The sequence below is a fragment of the Rhipicephalus microplus genome, chromosome 5, assembly GCF_043290135.1.
Source record: "Rhipicephalus microplus isolate Deutch F79 chromosome 5, USDA_Rmic, whole genome shotgun sequence".
Taxonomy (NCBI): Eukaryota; Metazoa; Arthropoda; class Arachnida; order Ixodida; family Ixodidae; genus Rhipicephalus; species Rhipicephalus microplus.
The window spans coordinates 62,592,081-62,616,490 of record NC_134704.1 but is presented as its reverse complement, the minus strand read 5'-3'; the positions used below and the strand labels follow the sequence as shown (position 1 = coordinate 62,616,490).

The 24,410-nt window shown below is 42.4% G+C and overlaps 1 protein-coding gene across 2 annotated transcripts in view; it reads right to left on the bottom strand.

Moving 5' to 3' along the window:
- The window catches only part of LOC119176710 (transport and Golgi organization protein 6 homolog), a 52,059-nt gene extending 29,932 nt beyond the window's left edge, over positions 1-22,127 (bottom strand). The window contains exons 1-7 of one of the 2 annotated variants that reach the window (XM_075895582.1): positions 21,797-22,127; positions 19,732-20,318; positions 19,044-19,137; positions 18,740-18,903; positions 10,902-11,025; positions 9,202-9,332; positions 194-359 (exon numbers count right to left, since the gene is read on the bottom strand). In XM_075895582.1, coding sequence (XP_075751697.1) covers positions 194-359; positions 9,202-9,332; positions 10,902-11,025; positions 18,740-18,903; positions 19,044-19,137; positions 19,732-20,318; positions 21,797-21,884 — 1,354 coding nt within the window. In that variant the 5' untranslated portion in view covers positions 21,885-22,127. The remainder of the gene's footprint in view (positions 1-193; positions 360-9,201; positions 9,333-10,901; positions 11,026-18,739; positions 18,904-19,043; positions 19,138-19,731; positions 20,319-21,796) is intronic. The other variant, XM_075895581.1, reaches the window with a different exon arrangement.
- Positions 22,128-24,410: the final 2,283 nt, after the last annotated feature.

Here is a 24,410-nt window from a genome sequence, read left to right as displayed (position 1 = left end):
TTGATGCCATGCACCTGTGCCACAACGCCTTTTCCTCAAGTCTTTCAACTTCGTAAAAGACCACTTATGGAAGACTTTTTGCACACCCTTGTGACACAGGCATTAGGTAACAGCTGACATGACCCTGCTATTTGCCTAGTGGTTGATACTCCTGCAAGTACGATTATGGTATGCAGATAGGGTTTTAGCTTACCCTGCTGGCAGGTGCAGATGAAAAGTGGTCTAAAGACCTTGCTGAAAACAAAGCTAGATGTTTTTTGGGGCTGCTCTTCCAGCATGGCACCCACGATAGCACATGTGACTCGAAAGATGATCTTGTCCATTATAGAGCCTTGTGGCCGAAATAGAAGCTGCACCACCTGTAATGATTGCATGTAATATCAGTCAGTCAAATGGAAAGCATTTCTACACAAGTATAAACCATGTTAAAAACTAATCTTGATTAAAACGTCTGAAAGGCCCACTTCACAAAAATACTAAATAGGTCGAGACAAACAGACTATTTTTGAAAGCTTCCCAAGCACTTGTTCTGGAGAAAGGAATAAAGTAAGACAGATATTGTTCACACTCCACCTAAGTCGCACTGGAAAGTGTTGTAGGCTCTTAGCACTCGCACTCACTGAAAGTATTTTTGCAAATATCCAAGGCATTGTACCTCAATGCTTAGACGCTGAGACCACAATAAATGCATGTAGAAACATAAGGACTGCCAATCCACTTTATACCAGCACCATCAGGAGGCCACACAACTAAAGTGAATTTCTTTGAGAGAGCAGCTGCCTTGATTTCTCGCTAGAAGAGTCTCTCACCACCTACAACTTACAATGTCACAACACATTTGTTTAACAATTCACAATGTGACACCGCCTGATATGTGGAAGAGACACGCTATATACGCTGTGGGCTTTGAATACCAGCAGATATATGGGTGAAGTGCTACCAAGCCATGCTTCATGAAAGCTTTCATGCCTGGTCATTTAGTATTTGTGAATACTGAGCACCCACACAATAGGCCATCATGTATAAGGTGGTAGGTGTGGTTAATGGGATTTAACGTCTCCAAACAACTAAGGCTACGAGAGATGCTGTAGTGAAGGCATGCAGATAATTTCAACCATCGTGGGTTGAAACACAGTACCAGAGGTGTAGCCAGAAATTTTTGGGGGGGGTGTCACATCGACCCGACGGGGGGGAGGGACAGGCATCAGCTTTCACCTGTGACGTTACTATCGGCAGTAGTTTAAACAGATGGCGTACATATATATCAAGTTCTGAGCTTTTTCCTCTCCCCATGCGTATGGTTCTGAAGAGAGCAAGTAAAAGTACTGTAAGAATGATTGATTGAAATGTGGGGTATAACGTCCCAAAACCACCATATGATTATGAGAGACGATGTAGTGGAGGGTTCCGGAAATGTAGACCACCTGGGGTTCTTTAACGTGCACCCCAAATCTGAGCACATGGGCCTACAGCATTTTTGCCTCCATTGAAAATGCAGCCACTGCAGCCGGGATTCGATCCCGAGACCTGTGAGTCAGCATCAGAGTACCTTCGCTACTAGACCACGAAGGCGGGGCAGTACTGTAAGAAGTAATCTAAATACAGTAAACGAGAGGTACAGTGACCATTTGGAGCAATGGCCTCTCGTCGCACCATTGAATGGACTAGTCTTAGAAAATGCGTTATTGCGATGATGCGCCCCATCGGAGAAAACATCGTTAATCACTAATTTCTATTAAGCGTAGATGGCCTAGTCGTCGTCGGGGCAAAGTGCGTTTCACAAATCAAGGAGGGTCTCGCTTACAAGGACTGAGAGGTATACGTAGCATATTTTTGTGCAGTCATAACTACATTTTGGTGTTGCTTACTTTGCTGAGTGAATTTCTTACCGCCATGTCTGTGACTTCATGCCTATGGGAATGATTTTATGTTAATCTCTGTATGTCAAGCAGCCCTGACCCAGTGGTAGCTTTCAGTAAACATTTTTTCGCAATAAGAAATTTTTTTGTAAGATATGCTGCACGTTGGCAACACAATTTTGCACATGTTATTTTCGGGCAGACTTTAGTTGCACTGCGACTTTTGATAGCAATGAAGTACTCCAACCATAGAGGTTTTATTGAGCTATCTGCGAGGGCAAGGTAATCAGTGATGAGAAATGTTCACTTCGTCTCAATCAAAAGTGCATGTGCGACTGAACTATACCTACTCACATAAAACTAGCTTGGTCACTGCGTATATGGGGTAAAGCATTTGAATACGTGCAGAAAACTCGGAATGATATCATTTTTTTTTTTGTAATTTTCGTCACTCGAATTCTTGAAACGATAGCATTGTGGCAAGGTGTCTTCCGTTGTTTGCAAGCATGCAGCTCACTTTTCCCTTTCCGTCAACAGATTCAAAACTTTACAGCATATTTCACTGCGCAGCTTATGTGCGTTCATGTTTCCAGCACTGACACCGGTGTGAACAGGAACACCCTAAAACCACCCAAAATTTTCAGTGATCAGTTCACCAGTGATGGAGAAATCAACTCCGCAATTGTTCAGGGCATAGTGCACCATAATCCATTTCTCAGAACGTGTGAACTCCGATGAGAACTGCTAGCACATGCAACACAAGTTTACGTATATGCTCTACTGTGCACCGTCCATGTCTGCTGGTTGTCTGTTTCGGGCATTCCGATGCGAGTCACTGGAATTTCACTGCTGCCATCAACTCCTTCGCATTCATTCACGTTTGTGGTATTTCATTATGACACGACGGAAACTATGAGCCTTTTGTATGGGTGCAATCACAAACGTGAGACATCTCGCGCGCAGAGTAAGATTCTTGGCGAGGGCAACCTTACTGGCACCTGAAGGGAAGCGAAGGAAATGTATACCCTCAAATCTTTCCACCAGGCAAGAAACGCACGCTAGTGTTTAAGGCGGCACTTTACCAGCCGACATGTATCGTCGCTAAAGTTCTCGTTTCTCGCACTCAGGGTCACTGCCCAAACATTGCTGAGCTCGTTGCTTCCTATGAATCACCCCCTTGAAATATGCTGCCTACACGTATTGCTAAGTAGTTCATGTCTTGGGTAGATCAGCGCCTTTCTATGACACTAGATGGTCGCGCCGAAATGCCATACTGTACAATACTTGATGATTATTTCTCGAAAGGCGACGCTGCTCCCAGTGCACACTTGACAACTGGCGAAAATGAGGATGCCGCTTGTCAGGCAGCTTCATCGAAGTAACGTACCAGTTGCTAGCTTTGAAGAGCACTTCAGGCTTTCAGTATTTCTGGCCTTTTCTGGACTATTTAATGGACTAGTCAAAACAGTGCTTTAAGGCATCGGCCCACCTTGAAGATTCTTTCTTCGCTTCTCACACAGAATATTCTCGAATCTGTCACTCTTCCCACTGCCGAAAAGTTTGCTGCCGTGCACTGGAACATCATCTATACTTTGGCATTGCAAGGGGAGTTAGCAGTATGGGCTGCGAAATAAAAGCGAGAAACACTGAGCGGGTATGTGATGCAAGCAGTTGGCAATCGCCCAGAGTATTCTGTGAGAATGTGAGAATTCTGCCGGTGAACACAGCTGAAGCAGAACGCTTTTTTTCATCGCTGAGGCGCCTAAAGTTGTACCTGAGGGCTACAACAACAAATGAAAGATTGTTTGGCATCGCTCTCTGAACATTCACCAAGAAATAAGAGTCCACCGGGAAGACATTCTCTCTGTTCTTTACAGGAACCTTGACGGCTTCAGCTGAATGTGTGTGTAATATCAACTATAGGTGCCTGCTAAAAATTAAGAAAGTCAACTGAAGTTATTATTGCTTTAAGATTTTCTGAAAAACAGAAGTAAAAACACAGCTGTTAATGATCAAGTGATAGAGTTTAACAACCTAAAACCACGATATGATTAAGAGACGTCGTAGTGGGGCGCTCCAGAAACTTTACCACTTTAGTTTTTTAACATGCATCTAAACCAAAGTGCACGGGCCTCAAGCATTTTCGCCTACAACGAAAATACAACAGGGATGCGAACTTTATACCTGCGGGTCAGCAATGGAGCACCATAACCACTGGACTACCCTGGCTGGTAGTAAAAAAGGCGGTTTTGGTTAAATCAGAATGCGCAACTTTTCGTCCAGCTGTAAGGAAGCAAGTTCATCTGTAAAGACATGTTGCTGAAAATCACTCTGACAGCATGACAGAGTGATTCAGTTCTCTCCCTTTGCCTATTTATTGCTCTTCAGTGGCTCCTTTCACTTGCTGACGCGGTTAGCAGATACAAAATGGTCAACTAGCCAAACTTGCATGTGGCAATTCTCGCAAATTTTGGGTAACATATGGGGCATTTATTATGACATGTAACATGCAAGATAATCTTTGTGTCAAATGAAAAAAGATAATCAACAGCATTTCGCTATGTGATGTGTCTGTTTGCTGTGCGAGACATTGCTTGCACAGGGTCTCTTTCATTTATTGTACAGAAATATAGTTGCTATGTATATTGCTTGTAATTTTACGCGATAACATGCCTACTCATGTTTCTTCATTCTGTGCATTTCTTGTCCAGCGTCATGTCGCTAGTTGCAGAAATTGTTCAGCGTGCTCTTTTAGTCATGTCAATGTAAACAAACGAACAGATGAAGCAAATCAATATATATCATTTGTCGTATATTTTTTCAGTTTAATGTTCTTTATTCATGCGCTATTTGCCACAGTGCTGAACAATAAAGCTTGTGCTCACTACAGCTGCCCACACTGTATTTTCCATTACGCTGCTTTAGGGTTATGACCACCATCTAGTTATTTATGAGCCTAAGTTACATGAGTCTGTTTTAAGGCTCTGGTTAGCCTGCACATTTATATATATATATATATATATATATATATATATATATATATATATATATATATATATATATCATATGGACGAACTATCTGCTCATAGAAAGAGTCCCAGAACAGATGTAGATGTAGGGGTGGTTTCACATGCGTCCCTTTTATCTCCTAGTGGGCGCGTGCCTGGTCCTCGCGACGGGCGTTTTGTTGATTCGCCACACGTCCCTTGCATGTTATACACGCGCGAGTGACTTTGGCAGCATGCCTATGTGTTGTGTACCACTCGGTGATTGTCAGAGCAGCTTTGCTGCACTATGTGTATGTGTGTATCTGAAATCGCCTGCCTTTATGTTTCTCTCTCTCACACTCCCTCTTCCCTTTCCACTTCGTTGAAGTTATGAAATCGTCAGCAGCAAGGTATAGCCATCCTTCCCACATTCATATATATATATATATATATATATATATATATATATATATATATATATATATATATATATATATATATATATATATATGTGTGTGTGTGTGTACTGTACACTCGCATACAAGCCAAGTTAGGTGTACAAATCGAATATTCTGTCACACGTGTGTGCATGAGTGTTAAGATGTTAGCAGACCGTATGAAGGTTCAATAGTGTCACAAAACGAGCGCTCAAAAAAGGGCGCGCCACCAAATTCTCGCGACGAAGCGCCGGAGAGACGCCTCAAAGTCAACGATAAAGAAGAAAACAAGCATCGAAAGACTCCCTGGGTCCGCCGTCCCTCTCCCCTTGGAAGCGTAGGTTCGCCGACGAACCTCCTCACATCGGCGGCCGAGCAAGCCCTAGAAGGTTCTCGAGGGAAAGGGGCGTGGCGATGCAGAGTTGCGTCATCTGACGCGGACGGCCCTTGAACTGTCTCGCGCTTTCCCCAACCTTGGCTGCGTATCGCTCCAACAAAACGATGAAAATTATCTGGAATCTAGCGCGGAAGGTATTTAACCAAGCAGCAGAGATGGGAGATCAGGAGAAGAAGGAATTTCACGCCAATATGCGTAGGGTGTTTCCGCTGTGTCGTTGGCGAAGCCTTTGGCCCTCAGTGACAAAGGAGAAGAAGAAAGTATACGCCAGAGTGCGTAGGGTTTTCCGCCGTGTCGGCAACGAAGGTTTTGTCCTCAGTGACAAAGCAGGAGAATAAGGAATTTCACGCCAGTGTACGTAGGGTGTTTCCGCCGTGTCGTCGGTGAAGCCTTTTGTCTTCAGTGACAAAGGAGGAGAAGAGGAGGATTTCCACCTGAGGGGTGAAGACTCGTGCTACAGGCAGGAGTGTGTGTCTACCGCCAGCGAGCAAAGACGCGTGGCAACTGCTGCGCGTGGGAAGCCGATGTGTAACCGGCAAAGAAGTTTGGTGCTTGGAGAGCGGCCAATTGAAGACGCGAGGTTTCCTGGAAGAGAAATTTCGAGGGTAGCGGAACGACAACAGCGCTGGACTTTGAGTGAGTGATTCTCGGAAGAGTATCATTCAGACTTTTGTTCAAAGACTTCGGACTGAATAGGTTTTCGAACTCTTTAGTCTTTAAGTGTCTTGGTTGTTTGATGCATGCGACTGCATTGTAGTGCGTATTGTTGTTGTGTCTGTCGTTTCGAGTGTGGCTGATTGCACTGTGTAGTACGTTGTTTGATTGGTGACATATTGTATTCAACTATTGCCGAGTGTGCATACTTGTGTATCGATTTGATCTGCCGTAATTGAGAATATAATTTTGTTTTGTTTATCGACTCTCGGCTCTGACTTGTTCTTTGAGCCACAGCCGGCGTCCGCTGGCGCGCCAAATAGGACCACTTCTAAATTGTCCACGCATTTGTGGTGCAGTTCGGGGGGCCGATATTTCGGTCCTTGGAATTAGCCCGGCGATTGCCTCCCTAATTAACGGGACCCGTGACAAATAGCAATGTTATTTTCTGGCTTGAGTATATCTTAGAATACGTAGCAAGGGTCACACTGTAATATGCTCGAACGTGGCCTATCAGACCTTGCAACTGTGTCTGAATTTTTCCATTAAAACAAACCTCTGCCTATTGAGATTATCGTAGTGATCAACTCCGGCGAGATCTGTTCCGGCGGGTACAAGTATAACCACTGCTTAAGCATTAATCCTGTTGCCAAGCCAACTTAAAACATTCGCGGCCGAGATTCCTGCCCAAAATCTCACAGAGTCGAGGAATGGTATTGTGATAGTAGCAGAACTTAGTTTTTTAATCACGTCAGTGCGAAGCGACAAAAGAAAATTTAGTTGGATAAGTGGCAGAGAAAGGGCGGAGGGGGGTGTTGGACGAAAAATTTCAGGGGAGGGGTTTGAACCCGCCTTGGCTACGCCACTGCACAGTACACAGGCCACTAGCTTTTTACACCTATAAAAACGAAATTGTTGTAGCTGGGATCAAATACACGCCTTTCAGGTCAGCAGCTGTGCACCATAACCACTGAGCCACAGCAGCAGTTCACGTCGCAGTTGGTGAGCATAACAGTAGCTTAAACTTCTTTTTCTTGAGTGCCAAATACTGTAGTAGCGGCGTAACAGGGCTAAACTCATGTATAGGGCGACAGTGAAAGAAAACATGCATAACAAAGCACTTCACTATGCGCACTCTTTTACATTGTAGTTATAATTCTGTCACAATGCTAAACCACCACACCCAGCAACCTACATTATTATAGTACCAATAACTAGTTGGAACTGCATGGAGTGGTTCAGAGAAAATATGTAAGGTCAGCAACTGAGAATAAACAAAGCTCCATAGAAACACAGCAGCATATTTACCCAGGATACATGTAGCTGAATATGATTCCTATACACATGAGGAGGCTGACAATGGCATAAACTACTACTCTTTCAGTGTTTGTGGATTATACATTGTTTTAAAAACAAAAACAGAACATTTCTTGCAAAAAGAGCTGCAATTGTAAACCAAAAATAAGGAAGTGAAATTGCAATTTTGTAAGCTTGCTGTATTCACACACCAATCAGAGTACTAAAGGTGTTCTCCGAATCTTAGCTAGGACACCTACAAGAAAAACATCTTCCAGGCAAGAGCCACAGTCAACAGGAGTTTTCTTCTCAAGCATCACTTGCAAGATAAATAAAACCCCAACAATCTCCGAGCATCATGCCTAATAATAATGATGCCGAGCATCATGCATACTTTTTTACATGAAAGAGCTGTTTTGGGATCTCAAGGTGATCTTCTCATATGTCTTTCACTTTTGTACAATTTTTTAGCACATCAGACAACTTATTTCAGCAATAGTGACTGCGATATTTACTTCGTTCTAACACAGCCTTGATTTTTACAAGTGTGCCAACCTTTATAGATCAAACTATTTTTTGGATTACTTAGTTTCAAAATGAAACTACTTTATCATGGAAGTGGTAGCTACTAAGTGCCATGGTAACAGTAAACGTAATTCAAAATGGTTACCAATTAGACAGCACTGAAATTTGCATTACGAACTGAAGAAGAGTAGGTTTTATTGCTTTCAGACAAGAGATGTGCAGTAAATTTCTGTCGCAAATATCACATGGAGAAACAAACCTAAGCAGTAGGGACAAATGACGCAGCATTACCACCAACTACCGCATCTAAGCCTCTTAATGCGCCAAGGGTGTCCCATAGCATCTTGTATCTCATAGAGTTAGTTGGTGTATGCAGAGGAACACAGACAGAAATTTGTCTAGGCCAAGTGCCCTTACTGAATAAATTACAAAAACAAAAGTGGAGAGACAGATCCAAGGAAAGTTAAAAATTAAAACAGGAGCCACAAAGAATGGTTTAGGAAAGAAATAATGCCTTTGACAGTATATATATTTATATTGAAGTACTGAGGTAGGGCTAGTCACTGAATTCTGTATAAAAGAGAACCAGCGAGTGATGCATCTGTAGCTATCGCAGAGATGGCTGTAAAGAGCTGCCGACTCAACATGTGCTTCGCAGGAAACCCTGAGAAAAGCTGCCTCTGCGTTAAAATGGAAACACCAGATTTTTCTGTAATGTAGCAAGGTCAGTGATTTCTTGTCAAGCTTTGAGGCTCCTATAGGTAAGATTTAGACCACTATAGTACAAGGATGTAGAATAATGAATAAATTCTATCGCTCACTGGAACTACAGTATCATAAATCGGGAACTTTGAGATGAAAAGCCGAGATCCAAGATTGGGATGCCGCATGTTAGATGTAGATGCAGTGTAATAAATTGCAATATTAGTTCTGTATTTGGCTCAGGCTTTTGTAATATTTTTTTTAAACACTGAATTTAATGCTCGTGCAGCTCTATCTAAAGCACAAACTATTCGCACAGGTGTGTCCTCATGTTATTAACTCACCTGGTCAGAAATCCTATCATAATAGCTTTCCACAGTAACAACCTTGGTGCTCGGCATCCTGGCAACAATCTTGGCAAATGTTTCACATTTCTTCCAGTCTTTCTCAGACACCACACCACCAGTGTCATCCACTGAAAAACAAGGCATACAGCAGATCTACATTCAAATCCAGATACCATACAATATCGAAAGGGAGTAGAAAATATTTGCATGTGTCTTAATTTCACATTTAAACACCTACTGCTCAACAGTTAACTTTCCTGTCACGAGACCTAAATAATCTACTGACATGATACACAGCTTGTCAACATGCTGCCAAACAATGACTGTATAATTTGACAACTAATGCAATGCAAGTGTAGGCTGCGTCAAGAAGTTCATGCTCCCAGTGAATCTATATGCAAACTTTGGAGCAGAAATTATCAAGAACATTCAAAGTAGCTTTAAAAATCCCAAATTAAGCTATATACAATTTACACAATGAATATTATAACTGATACTTCCAGAAATAAAAAATTAAAATATAAACACACTGAAAATTAGCATACTTTCTGCTGTAAAACATGAAAAGTTTTCGCTTTTGCCCCCCTGGTTTCTTGTCATTAGTAAGATGCCACAGATCCCACATTAACAGATTCAAGACAAATAAGTTGTAGCAGTTTGAGTGGCAAAACATGAAACAGCATGTTTGCACTTGCCATGGCGTTTAAATTACACTCTAGCATTGAATAGATCATTCACATAGCATTGGTGTGCATGTACCACTTATATAAACTTAGGACGCATGTGAAAGATTTCATCATACCTGTCTACTACACACATAATCTGGAGCCGAGCAATGAGGGTGTTTATAATGGCAACTACAACAAGATGAAAGTACAATGAAATCTCATAGATAGTTCTGTACAATACCTCTTTCCAGATGATATGTTTTTTCTTTTCCTCGCAAATGTAATTCCCCACAGGAGCAATACGGTTATAGCAATCACATTTTCACCTAATATTGGATAATATGATTACAGAAGTGGGCTTCTACGGGCATTTCTAACAATCTACAGCTGTACACTCCAGAGGACTGGCTCGAACAACATTTCAACATCCCACAAACAACATGCTACACACCAGCATCTATGCAGGTTTTGCAGTAACAGTGCTGATAAATTCCCATCAGAAGAGAGCACAGAGAGCGACATTTTGAAATGCCACCAAGTACACCCATTTTCATACTTCTTGGAGCATTGTCTAGGCTAATACAATTCAGAATGACATGCTTTATTTACCAGTTCTGCAAAGATTATATCAATGAGAATTCATTATAACTGATTTTCCACGGAAAGCCATGGTACTAGTACTACATATACTAAGAGCAATATGAAATTATTTATTGAAAGTTTTCATTTAAACAACTAAGGTAAAGTACTTAGAAAGATAACTGAACGTGCCCCTCGTTACTCAGAAACAAGTCTACTTGTGCAAGAAGCGATTCTGGTCCCCCAGAGCAGCGAGAGTGCAACAAAAACCTTCTGAGAAAGTGCATCTTATGAGCACACTGCACTGCCAACCTATATTAGCAAGAATAAAGACAACCACCACTTTTGTCCAACGCTGGCCCCTTTTATCTAGCTATGGCTAGATTATTTAATTTAATTTAAAATTTGTGCACCACGATTCTTTCCTCTAAAATGACACTTTTTTCTCACCGCTCCATGCATCGAATATGCCAAGAATAACTTGTGCGAGGCCTCCTTCGTGCAGCAGGCATTCTGTGAGGAGTTGCCCACAAACGCCTTTCAGCCAATGTGGAGTGTTTTTAGCACCTGAAACCTAGAGAATGTAAATGCCATCAGCATCACTTTCCAGTATAACCAAATTTGCTATGACAAAGGTCGTAAATATCAACCATTTCTCAAAAAATAGCAAACGATAAATGGAGCAGGCACGTCAATATTACATATGAGTATGCAAATATTCAAAAATTTTGAATAACAAATCGCATAGTGCATGTTTAAACTACCAAGTACTTTTCCCATAGTAAGTACAGACAGCAAAACCCCGAACTAACAAAACCTTTGAACAGTAAGGGATCGTCTTTTCTTATTTTAAATCTTGAATTACCAAGATGCATGCTACCAAGCTCGTAGGGAATATTGACGTTATATTGATCACTGGATAAAGACATTTTTGACATGTTGCCAATCCACTACCATCGCCATAAGATCGGTCATGGGACAGTGGGAATTGCAGCTCCGTTTGGATACGGAAGTGCAGTTTTTGAACATGCTTATATGACAAACAACAGATGCAAATGTTAAGTTGATGTCAATTATTTTGCAGGTGGGATAATCAACATTGATGGCGAATTCGGTTGGCCACTCTGGTCCTCTGGCTCAGAGTCACCAGATGCAGAGACAGCTCGCAATCGGAGCGCGAAAGGCAGTGTACCAACCGAATACATCGGCGATCTCAGAGCGCTTAGAGCAGAGCACCCGTAGCGCCACCATGTGAACAGCGCGGGAAGCTGCCATTAAAACATTGCTGCCCCACGTCAACAAATGGTGTCGATCAGTTCAGTAGACATCACTGACATGTCTGACCTTTCTTATACTCTTTCTTTCTCTCTCTCTCTCATATGTCTGGGCATAGCGAAAGCCTTCTTAGCTTAGCACATAAATTTGGCGATCGTCCTCGTCTGAACTTCAAGGCAGGCTGTCTGCGAGCTGCTGTAACGACAGCATTGACGTTTACTTCACCTTCGCTGGCCGCCTCATTATTTACATGGTGCATTTATGACTTTATAGATGTGAATTAGCCCCACACGTGCACAAAAACACCATTAACAACGCACAGGCACGAACTATTACACCCCCGGCGATGCCCTCATCCGAAATGCACGCTTGGGCTCCTCACTTCACCTCGTTCACCTGCCGGCAGCCACGTGATTGGCCGGCTTGTGTCATGTGATTCATCCTCTTGGTCAGATCGCGCCACGCTCCCGCTTTGAAGTCAGAGCGGTCGGCAGCGCTCCGAGTCAGAGGCCAACGCTCTGAAAGAGCCAACTGAAGGTAGTCCGAGCGCTCAAATACTACCAACTGAAGGCGCAGCAACTTTTCAGAGCGCTTTAAAACGCCCAACCGAATACGCCATGATATTTTCTTGCCTTTGGTACTAAGGCCCGTGATATTGATACAAGTCATCATTAACATCAACGAATTCACCATAAAGGCGACGAAGATGACGATTCAACAAAAGCTCGTGTTGTTGTTGCCACTTCGCCATCTTGGTTCAAAGACACTGTGTACTCCATGTACAATCTGTAAATATATTTCTACCCTCTGTCTACTCTCACCCCATGACATTTTGGTGGTGGTGCGGGGTAACAAGACGGAGCTACGCAGCGGCCGACGCTTTGTTTCTTCCACGATGGCACAAGAGGGTCCGGCTCCAGCTTCCGCAGCGGCCACCGCAACGACGACAGTTGTTCTGCCCCAGCTGAAAGACCCTGGCACGTTCTGCGGGACCGACAATGTCGACATTGAAGAATGATTGCCGCTGTACGAGTGAACAAGCAAGAATTATCGCTGGGACAAAAAGGCTCATGCTGGCGAACATCCTATTTCACCTGAAGGGGACAGCCAAAGTGTGGTTTGAAAACCACAAAGCGGAAATTGGCAGCTGGAATGCGTGCACTGTTCAGCAAATCAACTGGCAGGAAGACAGCGGCCAAGAAGAAGCTAGCATCTCGCGCTCCAACGTAATCGGAGTCGTACCAGCCTTACATACAGGATGTGCTCGCCCTTTGCCGCAAAGCAGACGACGACATGGAGGAGTCCGAGAAGGTAGCGAACATATTAAAAGGCATTGCCGATGACGCGTTCAATTTTCTAATTTGCAAGGAATGTGACACAGTAGATGCCATTATCCTAGAGTGCCAGCGTTTTGAGGCCGCCAAGAGCCGACGTATTTCCCATCAGTTCGCTCGACTTCCCAACACCACAGCAACATGGTCGTGTGAAGACATGCCTGTACCACAGGCACCCCTGACTGCAGAGCACGTCACGAAGATCATCCGTCGAGAACTTGAAGCTATGTCTCCCGCTTCAACTTTCTCTCGTGCCTGTGAGCCCAGCTCCCAAATGGTGCCTTTAGTGCATGCCATTGTCCACCAAGAGCTTTCAAACGTTGGCCTGGAATCTGTATGCACCGCCACCCCCTCCTGACCGACTGGCCGTCGTCCGCCAGTTTCCTACGCCCAAGGCCAGAGGCTCCCAGTGCGCTCTCGCAATCCCGCAGAGTGGAGGACTGCTGATGACTGGCCCATTTGCTTTAACTGTCATCGTGTTGGTCACATGGCACGCTATCGCAATAGCAAGTAGTATTGGTGTCAGCCTTCCTATGGCTACAACCGCCACGCAGAGGCAGATTATGGCCACTTCGGAACTCGCCACGAGTCGCCCAGGTGTCCGTCTGGACACCTGGGTCATTGGGCTTTAAAGCTACAGGAATATAGCTTTGACGTGACCTACAGGTCTGGCCGAATGTAAGAGGATGCCGACTGTCTATCTCGCCATCCTGTTGATCCCCCTGATCTGTCAGCGCACAATTCTGATGCCTGTGTCTTCGCCATTTCTGATTGCACGGAAATACGTAGAGAACAAACAACTCAGTGATGCTAATTTGTAGTCTATCATACGCGGTGTAGCTTCTGACACCTCGGATCCTTCTCTTCGCCTGTTCACGCTTCATGACAGAATTCTCTATCGGCGCAACAAGAGCACTGAAGGCCCAGAACTATTTCTGGTAGTTCCTGCAATGCTCCGTTACATTGTGCTCGAACAACTTCATGATGCCCCAACTGCTGGACATTTCGGAGCAGCCCGCACGTATCACCGCGTACGGCGTCGATTCTTCTGGCCCGGCCACTACCGCTCTGTGCACCGATATGTTGCATCTTTTTGAGTCTTGCCAGCACCGCAAGCAACCTTCATTGGCACCACCTGGGCCACTTCAGCCAATCGACATTCCGACAGACCCGTTCTACCACGTCGGCCTCGATCTCATTGAACCATTTCCAACGTCTCTGAGTGGGAATAAGTGGGTAGTGATGGCAAAAGACTACACGACACGCTTTGTCGTCATGAGAGCGCTACCAAAAAGCTGTGCTACTGATGTCGCGGACTTTCTCCTTCATGACATTCTCCATCATGGAGCGCCACGTGAACTGCTGACCGACCGTGGTCTATCATTTCTCTCCAAGGTCGTAGACGACATTCTTCGCTCGTGTTCCACAGGTCATAAACTCACTACTGCCTACCACCCGCAAACAAATGGACTCACTGAGCGCCTTAACCACACACCGACAACAATGCTATCCATGTATGTCTCCGCAGATCATCGTGATTGGGATGCCACTTTGCCGTTCGTGACGTTTGCATACAACTCGTCACAACACGACACCACTGGCTTTTCTCCCTTCTATCTCTTGTACGGCCGTCACCCCACTTTGCCTTTTGACACTCTTCTGCCGTCGCATACTGACACTCCTACCGAGTACGCTAACGATGCAACTACTCAGCTCGAGCAGCCCACCAGATTGCCCAGAATCGCCTTTCGGCCTCGCAACTATCTCAAAAATATCGCGACGACAGCCGTTACAGAGCTGTCTCTTACTCCCCAGGATCGTTGGTCTAGCTCTGAATTCCCTCCCGTCACGTTGGCCTATCCTCGAAGTTCTTCACTCGCTACAACGGGCCTTACAAAGTCTTGCGCCAATTGACCGAGGTGACCTATGAGATTACCTCCTTGGACACTCCATCCTCATCGTCTCTGCCGTCCACTGATATTGTACACATCGCCCGCCTTAAGCCGTACTTCTCTGCCCAGGATCGCATGCTTTCTTAAGCACCGAGATGGCGCTTTCACCGGTGGCGGCTATACGATACAAGTCATCATTAACATCAACGAATGCCCCATAAAGGCGACAAAGATGACGATTAAACAAAAGCTTGTGTTGTTGTTGCCACTCCACCATCTTGGTTCAAGGACACCGTGTACTCCGTGTACAATCTGTAAATATATTTCTATCCTCTGCCTACTCTCACCCCGTGACAATATAGTAACTGGTTGATGTTTCTTTTTTCCATTGTTTATCTGCATGTGCAGTGTACAGCTCAACATTGCTTAATTACTATGCCTCAGTTTTATTCAAAGGATCACGACAAAGAGCCACTTTGCATACTGTAGTCATTTCTGTATCTCAATGTATAGCAATGTATAGCTACAAATCATGCTAAATGCTCTAGTCGGCAATGCATATGACTTTACCTTTTGAATAGATAATTGTACACAAAACTAAACATACATATATATAAAAAGCTTATACATACATTGGTACACATACATATTCAAAAGTACAAAACAAAATTACAACACAATGCACACATAAAAAAACAGGAAAGTACACGTCAACCACATGGTCACAAGTTTTACAGTGCAGGTAGAGAATTCCAATCTGAAATGGTGCGTGGAAAAAAGTAAAACTTATATGTGTCTGTTACAACATAGATAGGTATTAGTGCATCAGAGTGACGGCGCTGTGTCTGCATTGTGGAAAAAGGGCTTAAAAGAAGTATAGGATCAAGAATGAACTTGTGGTAAATCATATTATGTAAAAAATCCAAAAAGTACATGTCTTCAAGTTTAAGAGAAGGAATGTCGTTAGCCAACATTAGTTGTGATGGTGGAGTCTATACATTTGTATTTAGAAGAAATGAAAGAACCAACTTTCTTGTATTCTATAAAAATCAATTTTTGTATGCAGATCCCATGCGACCCAGGCATATTATAGTTTTGGGCAGATATAGGTTAGGTAGATGAGAAACTTAATGTTTGACGGGAAATTTCTCAGTATGTGTCCCAGATAAACCTGTTTGTAGAATGCAGCAGAGTATGTGTTTTTAATATGACGGTTTCATAAAAAATTGTTAAGTAAGAATACGCCAAGGTACTTACAACTCTCAATTTGTTTTTAATCGAACCGACCCCCTTTTACACCACATAACTAAGGCAATCCTTTTTATGGGTTATGAGAAGAGAGATAATTTTTTTAGTATTTACAGCCATACCTCGTTTTTTTGGATCCCAAGGATATCTTTTAAACTGAAATCTATACTAGGGGACAACTTTCTGTGGCAATGAAGGGAAAGCTACGAGGGCAGAGCTATTGCTTCTGTACTCTTCCACAAAGTAGCCCGGTTCAGCTCGCATTTCAAATGATAGCCGTGCTCAAGTAATTCCAATGCACACAACTTGATACGTCTGCTTACAAAGTCATTTCTGATTGAAATTCGACACAAGCTCCTTCGGCAAGTCGTCCGAATAGCTTGAGGACAACTTGCGCTCACCTAAAAACGAACATGCCATTTTGACTGTGAGGTGCACATAAAACGTGCGACGTTTTCAGAAGCTCAAAACTGCGAAATTACTCTTGAGAAAGCAACAACAAATATGAATATCTTCTTGGTGAGTGCAGCCTCTCTTTATAGACAGTATCCAGTAACGAATAATGTTATTCTTTTTCATTATTTTTCAGCCGAAAACAGTGACACATTTGCGGCACTATATTCTACAGCGGTGGCACACGGCCACTTTGGCTACGTAGCCTTCCCTTTGTTGCCACAGAAAGTTGCACCCGAGTATAGTTCCCTCTGATTTTACATAGACTTAATGGTACAAAACACGATGCAATCATCTATAAACCACCTTACTTGCGTATAAAAGAATGAGCAATTTAAAGACACTAACTACCCTGGGGAACCCTTGAAATGACTGGCAGATAGCACGAGCTGCGACTATCAGTTATAACACACTTTTCACATTTATTTAGATAGTCTGTGATCTAAGAAATCAAGATATCTGAAAGTTTAATGTTTCTTAGCTTATGAAATTACTTTTTCGTGAATCACCCTATTAAATATAATCCAAAACACAGCATTAATTCGACCATTAGCATCCAACGTTTTAGCAAATGAATCTATTCATCGATTACTAAAACTGTGTGATAGTTGAGCAGCCTTTCATGAAGCCATATTGGCATGTGGTTAGTATAGAGTTAATTTCATCAATGAAGTTGCAATCTTGATTTAGAAAATTTTGCAGTCTCATGATGTACGCGATATGGGTCTGTAATTATGTAGTCACAAATGACCACTTTTCTTAAAGACTTGGACAACTCGAGCCGTGCTCCAATCACTACTTACTGTTGGACATAACGAAGACTCTGAACAACAAAACCAAGAATTTGGCAATACTTTTGGCCTATTGCCTAGGGAATACACTTGGGATGTTACCAGGGCTAGGAGTTGCATTAGCTGTTAAATTTAGGAACAGAGACATAATGCCGTCTCATGAGATGAAGTTTGCTACATGCGGTTGAAGCACTCCAGAGTCTAAAGATAATCCTGAACTTGCATTAGTAAGTATATCATGAAAATAGTTGTTAAAAGTTGTGATGGCATTTAAGTCGTTAATAATGTTTCTAATAATTGAGATCTTCATGACATACTTCTTGCTTTCACTAAGGTGTCCCCAAAACTTATTCAGCATGTTTTTTCATGTTGGGCATCGTTGTAGTGAAATACAAATCTTTTAAGTCACGTTCACCACATGCTAGCTTTTTTTTGTAGTTCACTGATAATCCCTGTACAAACATGCTTCTTTATTCATTTGATTGTGTACTTCAATTGGATTATACCATGTGTCATCCAAAGCTTACTTTTAGTGACTTCCTTAGGTTTAGTAGGTATGAAGGTATCTACTGCAAAACACCGCGTCCCCCCTTCAGTAACGGATAATTCGACCAAATTTGAGAAGGGGCGCTTGCTTTGTCCTGGACCGAAATTCAAGAGGGCGGCGGGAAAGCCACGGAAAATAAAAAACATGCCTGTCCATGTTTCTAATGTAATGCTTCATTTATTTACTGCTTTTATTCCCCCTCTTATCTGGCAAACTCGTCAAATGGCTCCTCAGAGTCAGACACAAACAGAAACAATCACACTGATACAGCCAATATCTTTTCTTGATAATGTCAAAGAGGTTAAACTGACGCAAATGTCACCATTGAGGCAGCAACTGGTTTGACCAATATACAACCAACCACATCACAACTTGATGAACAACTTAAGCTAATCGCTCGCAATATGTTGTAGCCAACAATTACAGCTCACTTTCTCCTCCTGTTACTTATGGTGTGCCCCAGAGCTCTGCGTTTCGCCCTTCCCTTTTCCTTATCTAGGGTAATAATTTACCCGATGATGTAACATCTTTGATTCACTTTTTCGGAGACGACTGTGTTGTTCACAATGAAATCCCCAGTGACTTCGACGGTAGTTCTTTGGAAACTGACATGACTAATATTGCTAGCTGGTGCAGGATTTGGTAGATAGACCTCAACACTAACACATGTAAAGTTTTGTGTATTTCACATACGACCGAAACTCCTCTACTGTTTGCAAACAATAAATTTCAGCACTGCTATACTTACGCTTTCTACCTTTGGTTTGGTTGCATTTGAAAGTAAAAGCAGAAGCTCTCGAACAATCAAAGGTTGATACGTATTTCTCAGCAGGTACTGCAAGTCAGCGAAGAGGCACTCTCGATCTGCCAGCATTTCTTGAATTAAACTGGCATCATCAGGTGGTGCGCCAGCTACAGCAAGCACAAAAACAAGATGTCGACAATGATAATCTTTACATGCAGAGAAGGTCGTCAGACATGAATTTACAATTAAGTGTGCCAGAGGTAAAACTCATGGTATAAAAATGAGCTCACAAAGAGTGATGACATACCTCTACATTTTGTCAATGATGAATTCAGATCATCATAAGTTGAAGGAGAGCTTTCCATACTGTAATGTGGTTTATTGTTTTTGTCACTGGCAATCTGCAATTTACAAAACATATATGGTACACAAAATTTTTATTCTGTGAAGAGGTGGAGACCAAGATGTCATTAGAAAAATATGCACCAGATTAGTTTCATACTTTACTAATCATATACTGTGCCAGTACTACACCTGGTCAAAGCAAAGGTGAAAAACTATGTCTTAAAGTACTGAATATTTAGGTTGAACTAAGTAGATTTGGAGAGCTTCATGGAAGTGGTGTACCTCATTTGGTTAACACTCTTACCCAATGAGCCAATTTTCAAGCACAATTAGCCTTTATTAGTGCTGTGAAATAATGTGACATTACATGCATTATAACAAAACAACTATCATAATATGAGAAATATAACCAGCATCATTTTTCTTTTTTTTTGTTTGAAGCTATATTTATAACAGCTCCTTAAATAGGAAAGCTAAGAACATGCAAACACAGCTTTTATTCTTCCATACTTAAAGCTCTATCTTCATAAGCAGGCATTACTTTATTCATGTACATTCTACGACAGCAGCTGTACACTACCTACAGGTGTAAGTGTTGCTATGCAAGTACTGGAAATCCTATACAAAGAATAGCACACCATTTAACTTACTTTGCGGATTGGTGCATAGCAGAGTTGTAGCAATGCTGCCAGAATATCAACAAGGTGATGGTGCAAAACCATGCTAGAAAGCACTGGGCTCCTTATGCACACCAGAAGTGCTCGCACAGAGGCTACTAGCAATCTATGTCTTTCCCATGGAAGCAAACATGTGCTGCATTCTGGCACGACACTGACTGTCCGTCGTTCCAACGCCAGTCCCACTCCTGGTAAGAGATTCGGATTGATCCCGAGGGCCACTACAAACTGGAGGAGACTTTGCACAGTCTTCTGCTGCAGAGCGCCAAGGCAGGTAGGAGGCGCCGGTGGAGCGTGGCATTGCTGAGAAGAGCCTTGAAGTTGTGATGGCGTTTTGGCCATTGACGCTGTGTCTATACAATTTTTCAGAAGCATTAACAGTGAAATGCAGTGATCAAGAAAGAAACAATACAAGTTCTCACTGCCACAAGGCTGGAGTAAATGGGGTGCATTCTCAAAAAGAACTCTTGAAAGGTTGCTGTCAGCTGTGACTTCTTCGGTAAAATGGTGAAGCCTCTGCTTTAGAAGTAAGTCAAGGCTCCCAACTTGAGCATTGACATCTGAAAAGCACAGGTCATTTAAATGAGATCCAAAGCAAGCTTTTCCAAAGATGACACAAAATATGAGCACCCCTTTAGACCTAGCATTTCACCTTGCCTTAAAAATTGCAAGTGGTCCAATGCAACATTAAAGCAGCATGTTATAACAAGCTTACTTCTTTTGTAAGCACTGCTGGTTATGTGCTGTTTTAGTACAGTTTTGCCCATTAAACCATCAAATGTTAGCAAGAATATCCTTCATAGCTATGCATAACAAAGCCGACACACACAAGCCTGAGGTTGTGTAGCTGCCATAGATGGAAAAAGTATTGAGTGTGAACTGCTCTTCTCATGGAAAAAGTCATATGAAGCAGACAGGTAATGAAGGCATTTTTTTTGTTCATAAACATACATCCATTTAAGTTATAAGTACATATTAATTAGGAACTATAAATAATGCTCATATGCTTTTCTAGTCTTCACATGCATCTCTGATAAAGGCTGACCAATGAATCACTTTTACTTGGGTAAAACTGAGTTCACATTGCTTCACATATTGTGCATTTGAAAACTGCATTTAAATTTGCTGTTCTCCTATGCCAGTGAGAGTGAATGGCTTGAAGATAAATACAGAAATTTGGTTTAGTTGAAGTGATGATGCATTAAGGGCAACGAGGGAGGGAAACCTAATGGCTAGCAGACTAAGTCCTAAAATGACCTTGTTGAATCTGATATGTAGATTTTCGAGCCAAGTCCCAAACTACTAACTCAACACTACCCCCCCCCCCCCTTTCCTTTTTTTATTTTAACTTGTGATGTCCGAAGTCCCCCAACTGTATCCTTCTCTTCCAGACGCCCTTCACAGAGAAATAGGCGCATTATTCATGAAATTTCTCGCAAAATTGACTTAAGAAACGCTAAACTTTAGTGCCGCACATTAACTGGTTTTCCTGCTTACTGTAGTGTGGAAAGTGTTCACAATATGTCCTCGAAATTCGTATGGCTCCAAGAAGGCATTTAATGATGAAAAATTTGTGAGCCACAACAGGGCTCGCAGCTTGCGATCAGAAAAAATATCAGTAAAACATGACCTATCACAAAAATTGTGCACGCAGATTGAAATTGCTACACTAGATAAAAAAGATGTTTAAGAGCATCTGTTCGAAGGTAAAGCGCGAAGAAATCCGTCCCAGCAAGAACACATCACCTCGAAATGAAGACTGCAGCGAGGCTTCTATCAAATAAGTCATCGTACGGACAGTTCCTGTGATGAGAAAGTGCGAGTCTAAGTGCGGCTCACAACCTTTTCCAACATCAAATGATTCCACGCAGAAATTAAAATCTTCAGATCACGTGGTGAACAATTCCTAAATTGACAGTAAGCAGGCAAGCGATGTGAACGTAGGACACACATTTCCCAGATTACCATGAAGCAAAACTCATACTGTTAACGAAACGTCTATGATCGAGAGAGTCGGAACACAAGAACGGCAACTTACTCATGCGCTTCGTCGAGATCAGCAGTTCAATAATGTAGATAATCGCCTTTAGATCTTCCTCTGCCATATCAGCACCTCCACTGGACATGTTTAATCAAGACTAAAGCCACTGACAACGACCATTGCGCTTCAACCATGCACACGCACTCGTGACCATGCCGTTGTCAGATAGGAAGGAAACGCGGCGCCGAAGACGCTTTGTCTCAGAGTCACACATAACTCATCAATCCACACGACTGTCCCGGCATGTCTTCCCCCGCAGGGTCGTGTGAGGGGGAAGTTTGCCCACCATAACGTAAGTAACATGTAAATACCTTCCTCCATGCATGTAAACCACAAAACACATTGCAAACAATAACAGAACCAGTATACTGGCTGGATTGGATTGGATTGATATGGCTGTACCACAGAACACCTACCGCACTTTAGATGAATGGATAGATAGATTGATGTGGCCATGACCTACTACACTCCTGACCTGTTCAGATAGCGGGGTTCCTATGGGAGCGCGTGTCCCCGCTCTCGTTCAATCGCTCGCCGTAGGTGGCGCTACCTATAACCTGTTCGTCTGCTACTGTGCGGCCGGCAGGAGGGCGACGGACTGATACCATGCGTCTGCTTCTGTGACAAACTGCCTATACGTGTGATTGTTTTTTGCTGAAAAGGCTAACGTGTGCTATGTGTTACATTTTAGTAGTTAGGCTATACTGGTTGATTGACTTCTAAAGCTGTATATTTGCGTAGAAATGTCTTGCTGCATGGTTGTTTTTGCCATTCCAGCCTAAAAAAACTTCAATTTAGTATTCATAAAGCTTTTGACTAATAATGTACTCATTGGTAATAGAATATCAAACTGATTTTAGGTTGTTTAGGACGCGTCAGGTGAAACGCAGTGCCCCTGTTGAGCACTTACCTTGGACACTCGCCCTGGACAGGTGTTACACTTGTAGTCAATTGATAGAAGAGAATAATGCACATACGCCCACGGACGCATATCAAGGAGAGACACAGGAATTGAAGCTTTAACTCTTACTGTGACCTACACAACAAAAATTGTGCGTCAAATTTCGCTACGGGAGTTTGTCTGCTGGAACGGGGAGCGCTGGCCGATGCGCGTTTCTATGATTTTATATGTCCGTGCGATGAGACGATATGGTAAAGGCAGTGATGTGCCTATCGAGGGCAACACATTGCGACCCCAATAAAGTTTTTATCGTCATCATTATCATCATCTTGTCGAGCATAGTTAATAATAATAATAATAATAATAATAATAATAATAATAATAATAATAATAATAATAATAATAATAATAATAATAATAATAATAATAATAATGTTTTATTTTTCATCAATAGTTTGATGAAGGACAGCGGCAGGTAAAAGCTGCTCTTCGAAAGAGGCAGCTTGACATAGGCCCACAGACGCCTTTAGCACGACAGCACTGGCAAACAGTTAGCAATGTTATCTAAGCAACAATTACAAAAATATCAAGTTCAAATTCTAAAAATAAAAATAGCAACCATGATAACAATGTAGCAACTGCAAAGAAATCTTGAAAACTATACATGTGTATATCGTGCAATTGAGTTCGGGTACAGAGTAAGAAATCTATGCCAGCTTTCACATATTTATCAATTAACGTAGAAACTGTGTAGAACAACCTATCTGTGGAGTAGTTTGTTCTCGAAGTTTTTATTTTCCATGTTTCTTTATGTCATGTTTCGAACAAATTATTTGGCTGCAGTTTCGAGAGGTCGTACAAATAATGTCGACTTTCTTGAAATTGACGCCTGACCACCAATGCTAACTTAAAATCGTAGAGACGATGTAGGGGTGGTATTCCAGCCTGTTGAAACAATTCACTTCTGCGAGCATCATACGACCAGTAAAAAATTATTCTAATATACGTCTTTTGCATCAGGTACAGTTTTTGTAAGCGCGTGTTAGTCGTAGTCCTTCATACCAAGAAACAATAAGCAAGATGCCAACAGAACAGTCATTTATAAAGTAAGAATTTTACCTTGTATAGTAGAACAGTTTTGCCACTGTACACCGTGCCCTCTACGCGAGATAACTGACCCAGCACACTGTAAATGCGATCGTTTCAAAGCATATTGCTCGAAAATGTAACTCCAAGAATTTTTATACAATTTACTAACTCAATAATAGTATCGCCATACTTGAAATGTATGTTTTCATTAACAGACTTATTTTTAGGGCGGAATAGTACCGCCTTTGTTGTACTAGTGGTTATGTTTGATTGATAGCGCCCAAGGGCGACACCCGCAGTTGGGGCGCGTACACATGCTGAAAATGTGCCATTATACTCGTTTGTCAATGAAAAGCAGATCCCTCAAAGTGATATCAAGGTTTCTGCTAAAAGAATTTGGCGAGTGTATGCGTGTGATTCGAGCAATGTTACAGCACTTCAAAATGAAACAAAACACATTTGTCGCTTTACTTATGCGTGCCACAATATGCCAGTTAAAGCTGATGTTTCAAACAAAGTTTCTGCACTTTCGAAGAATATCCTACTTGCTGGCACACAGTGACGGCTTGTGTCTGCAATAAAGAAAAACATATGTACGCGTACAGAGCTGCGTGCATTTGG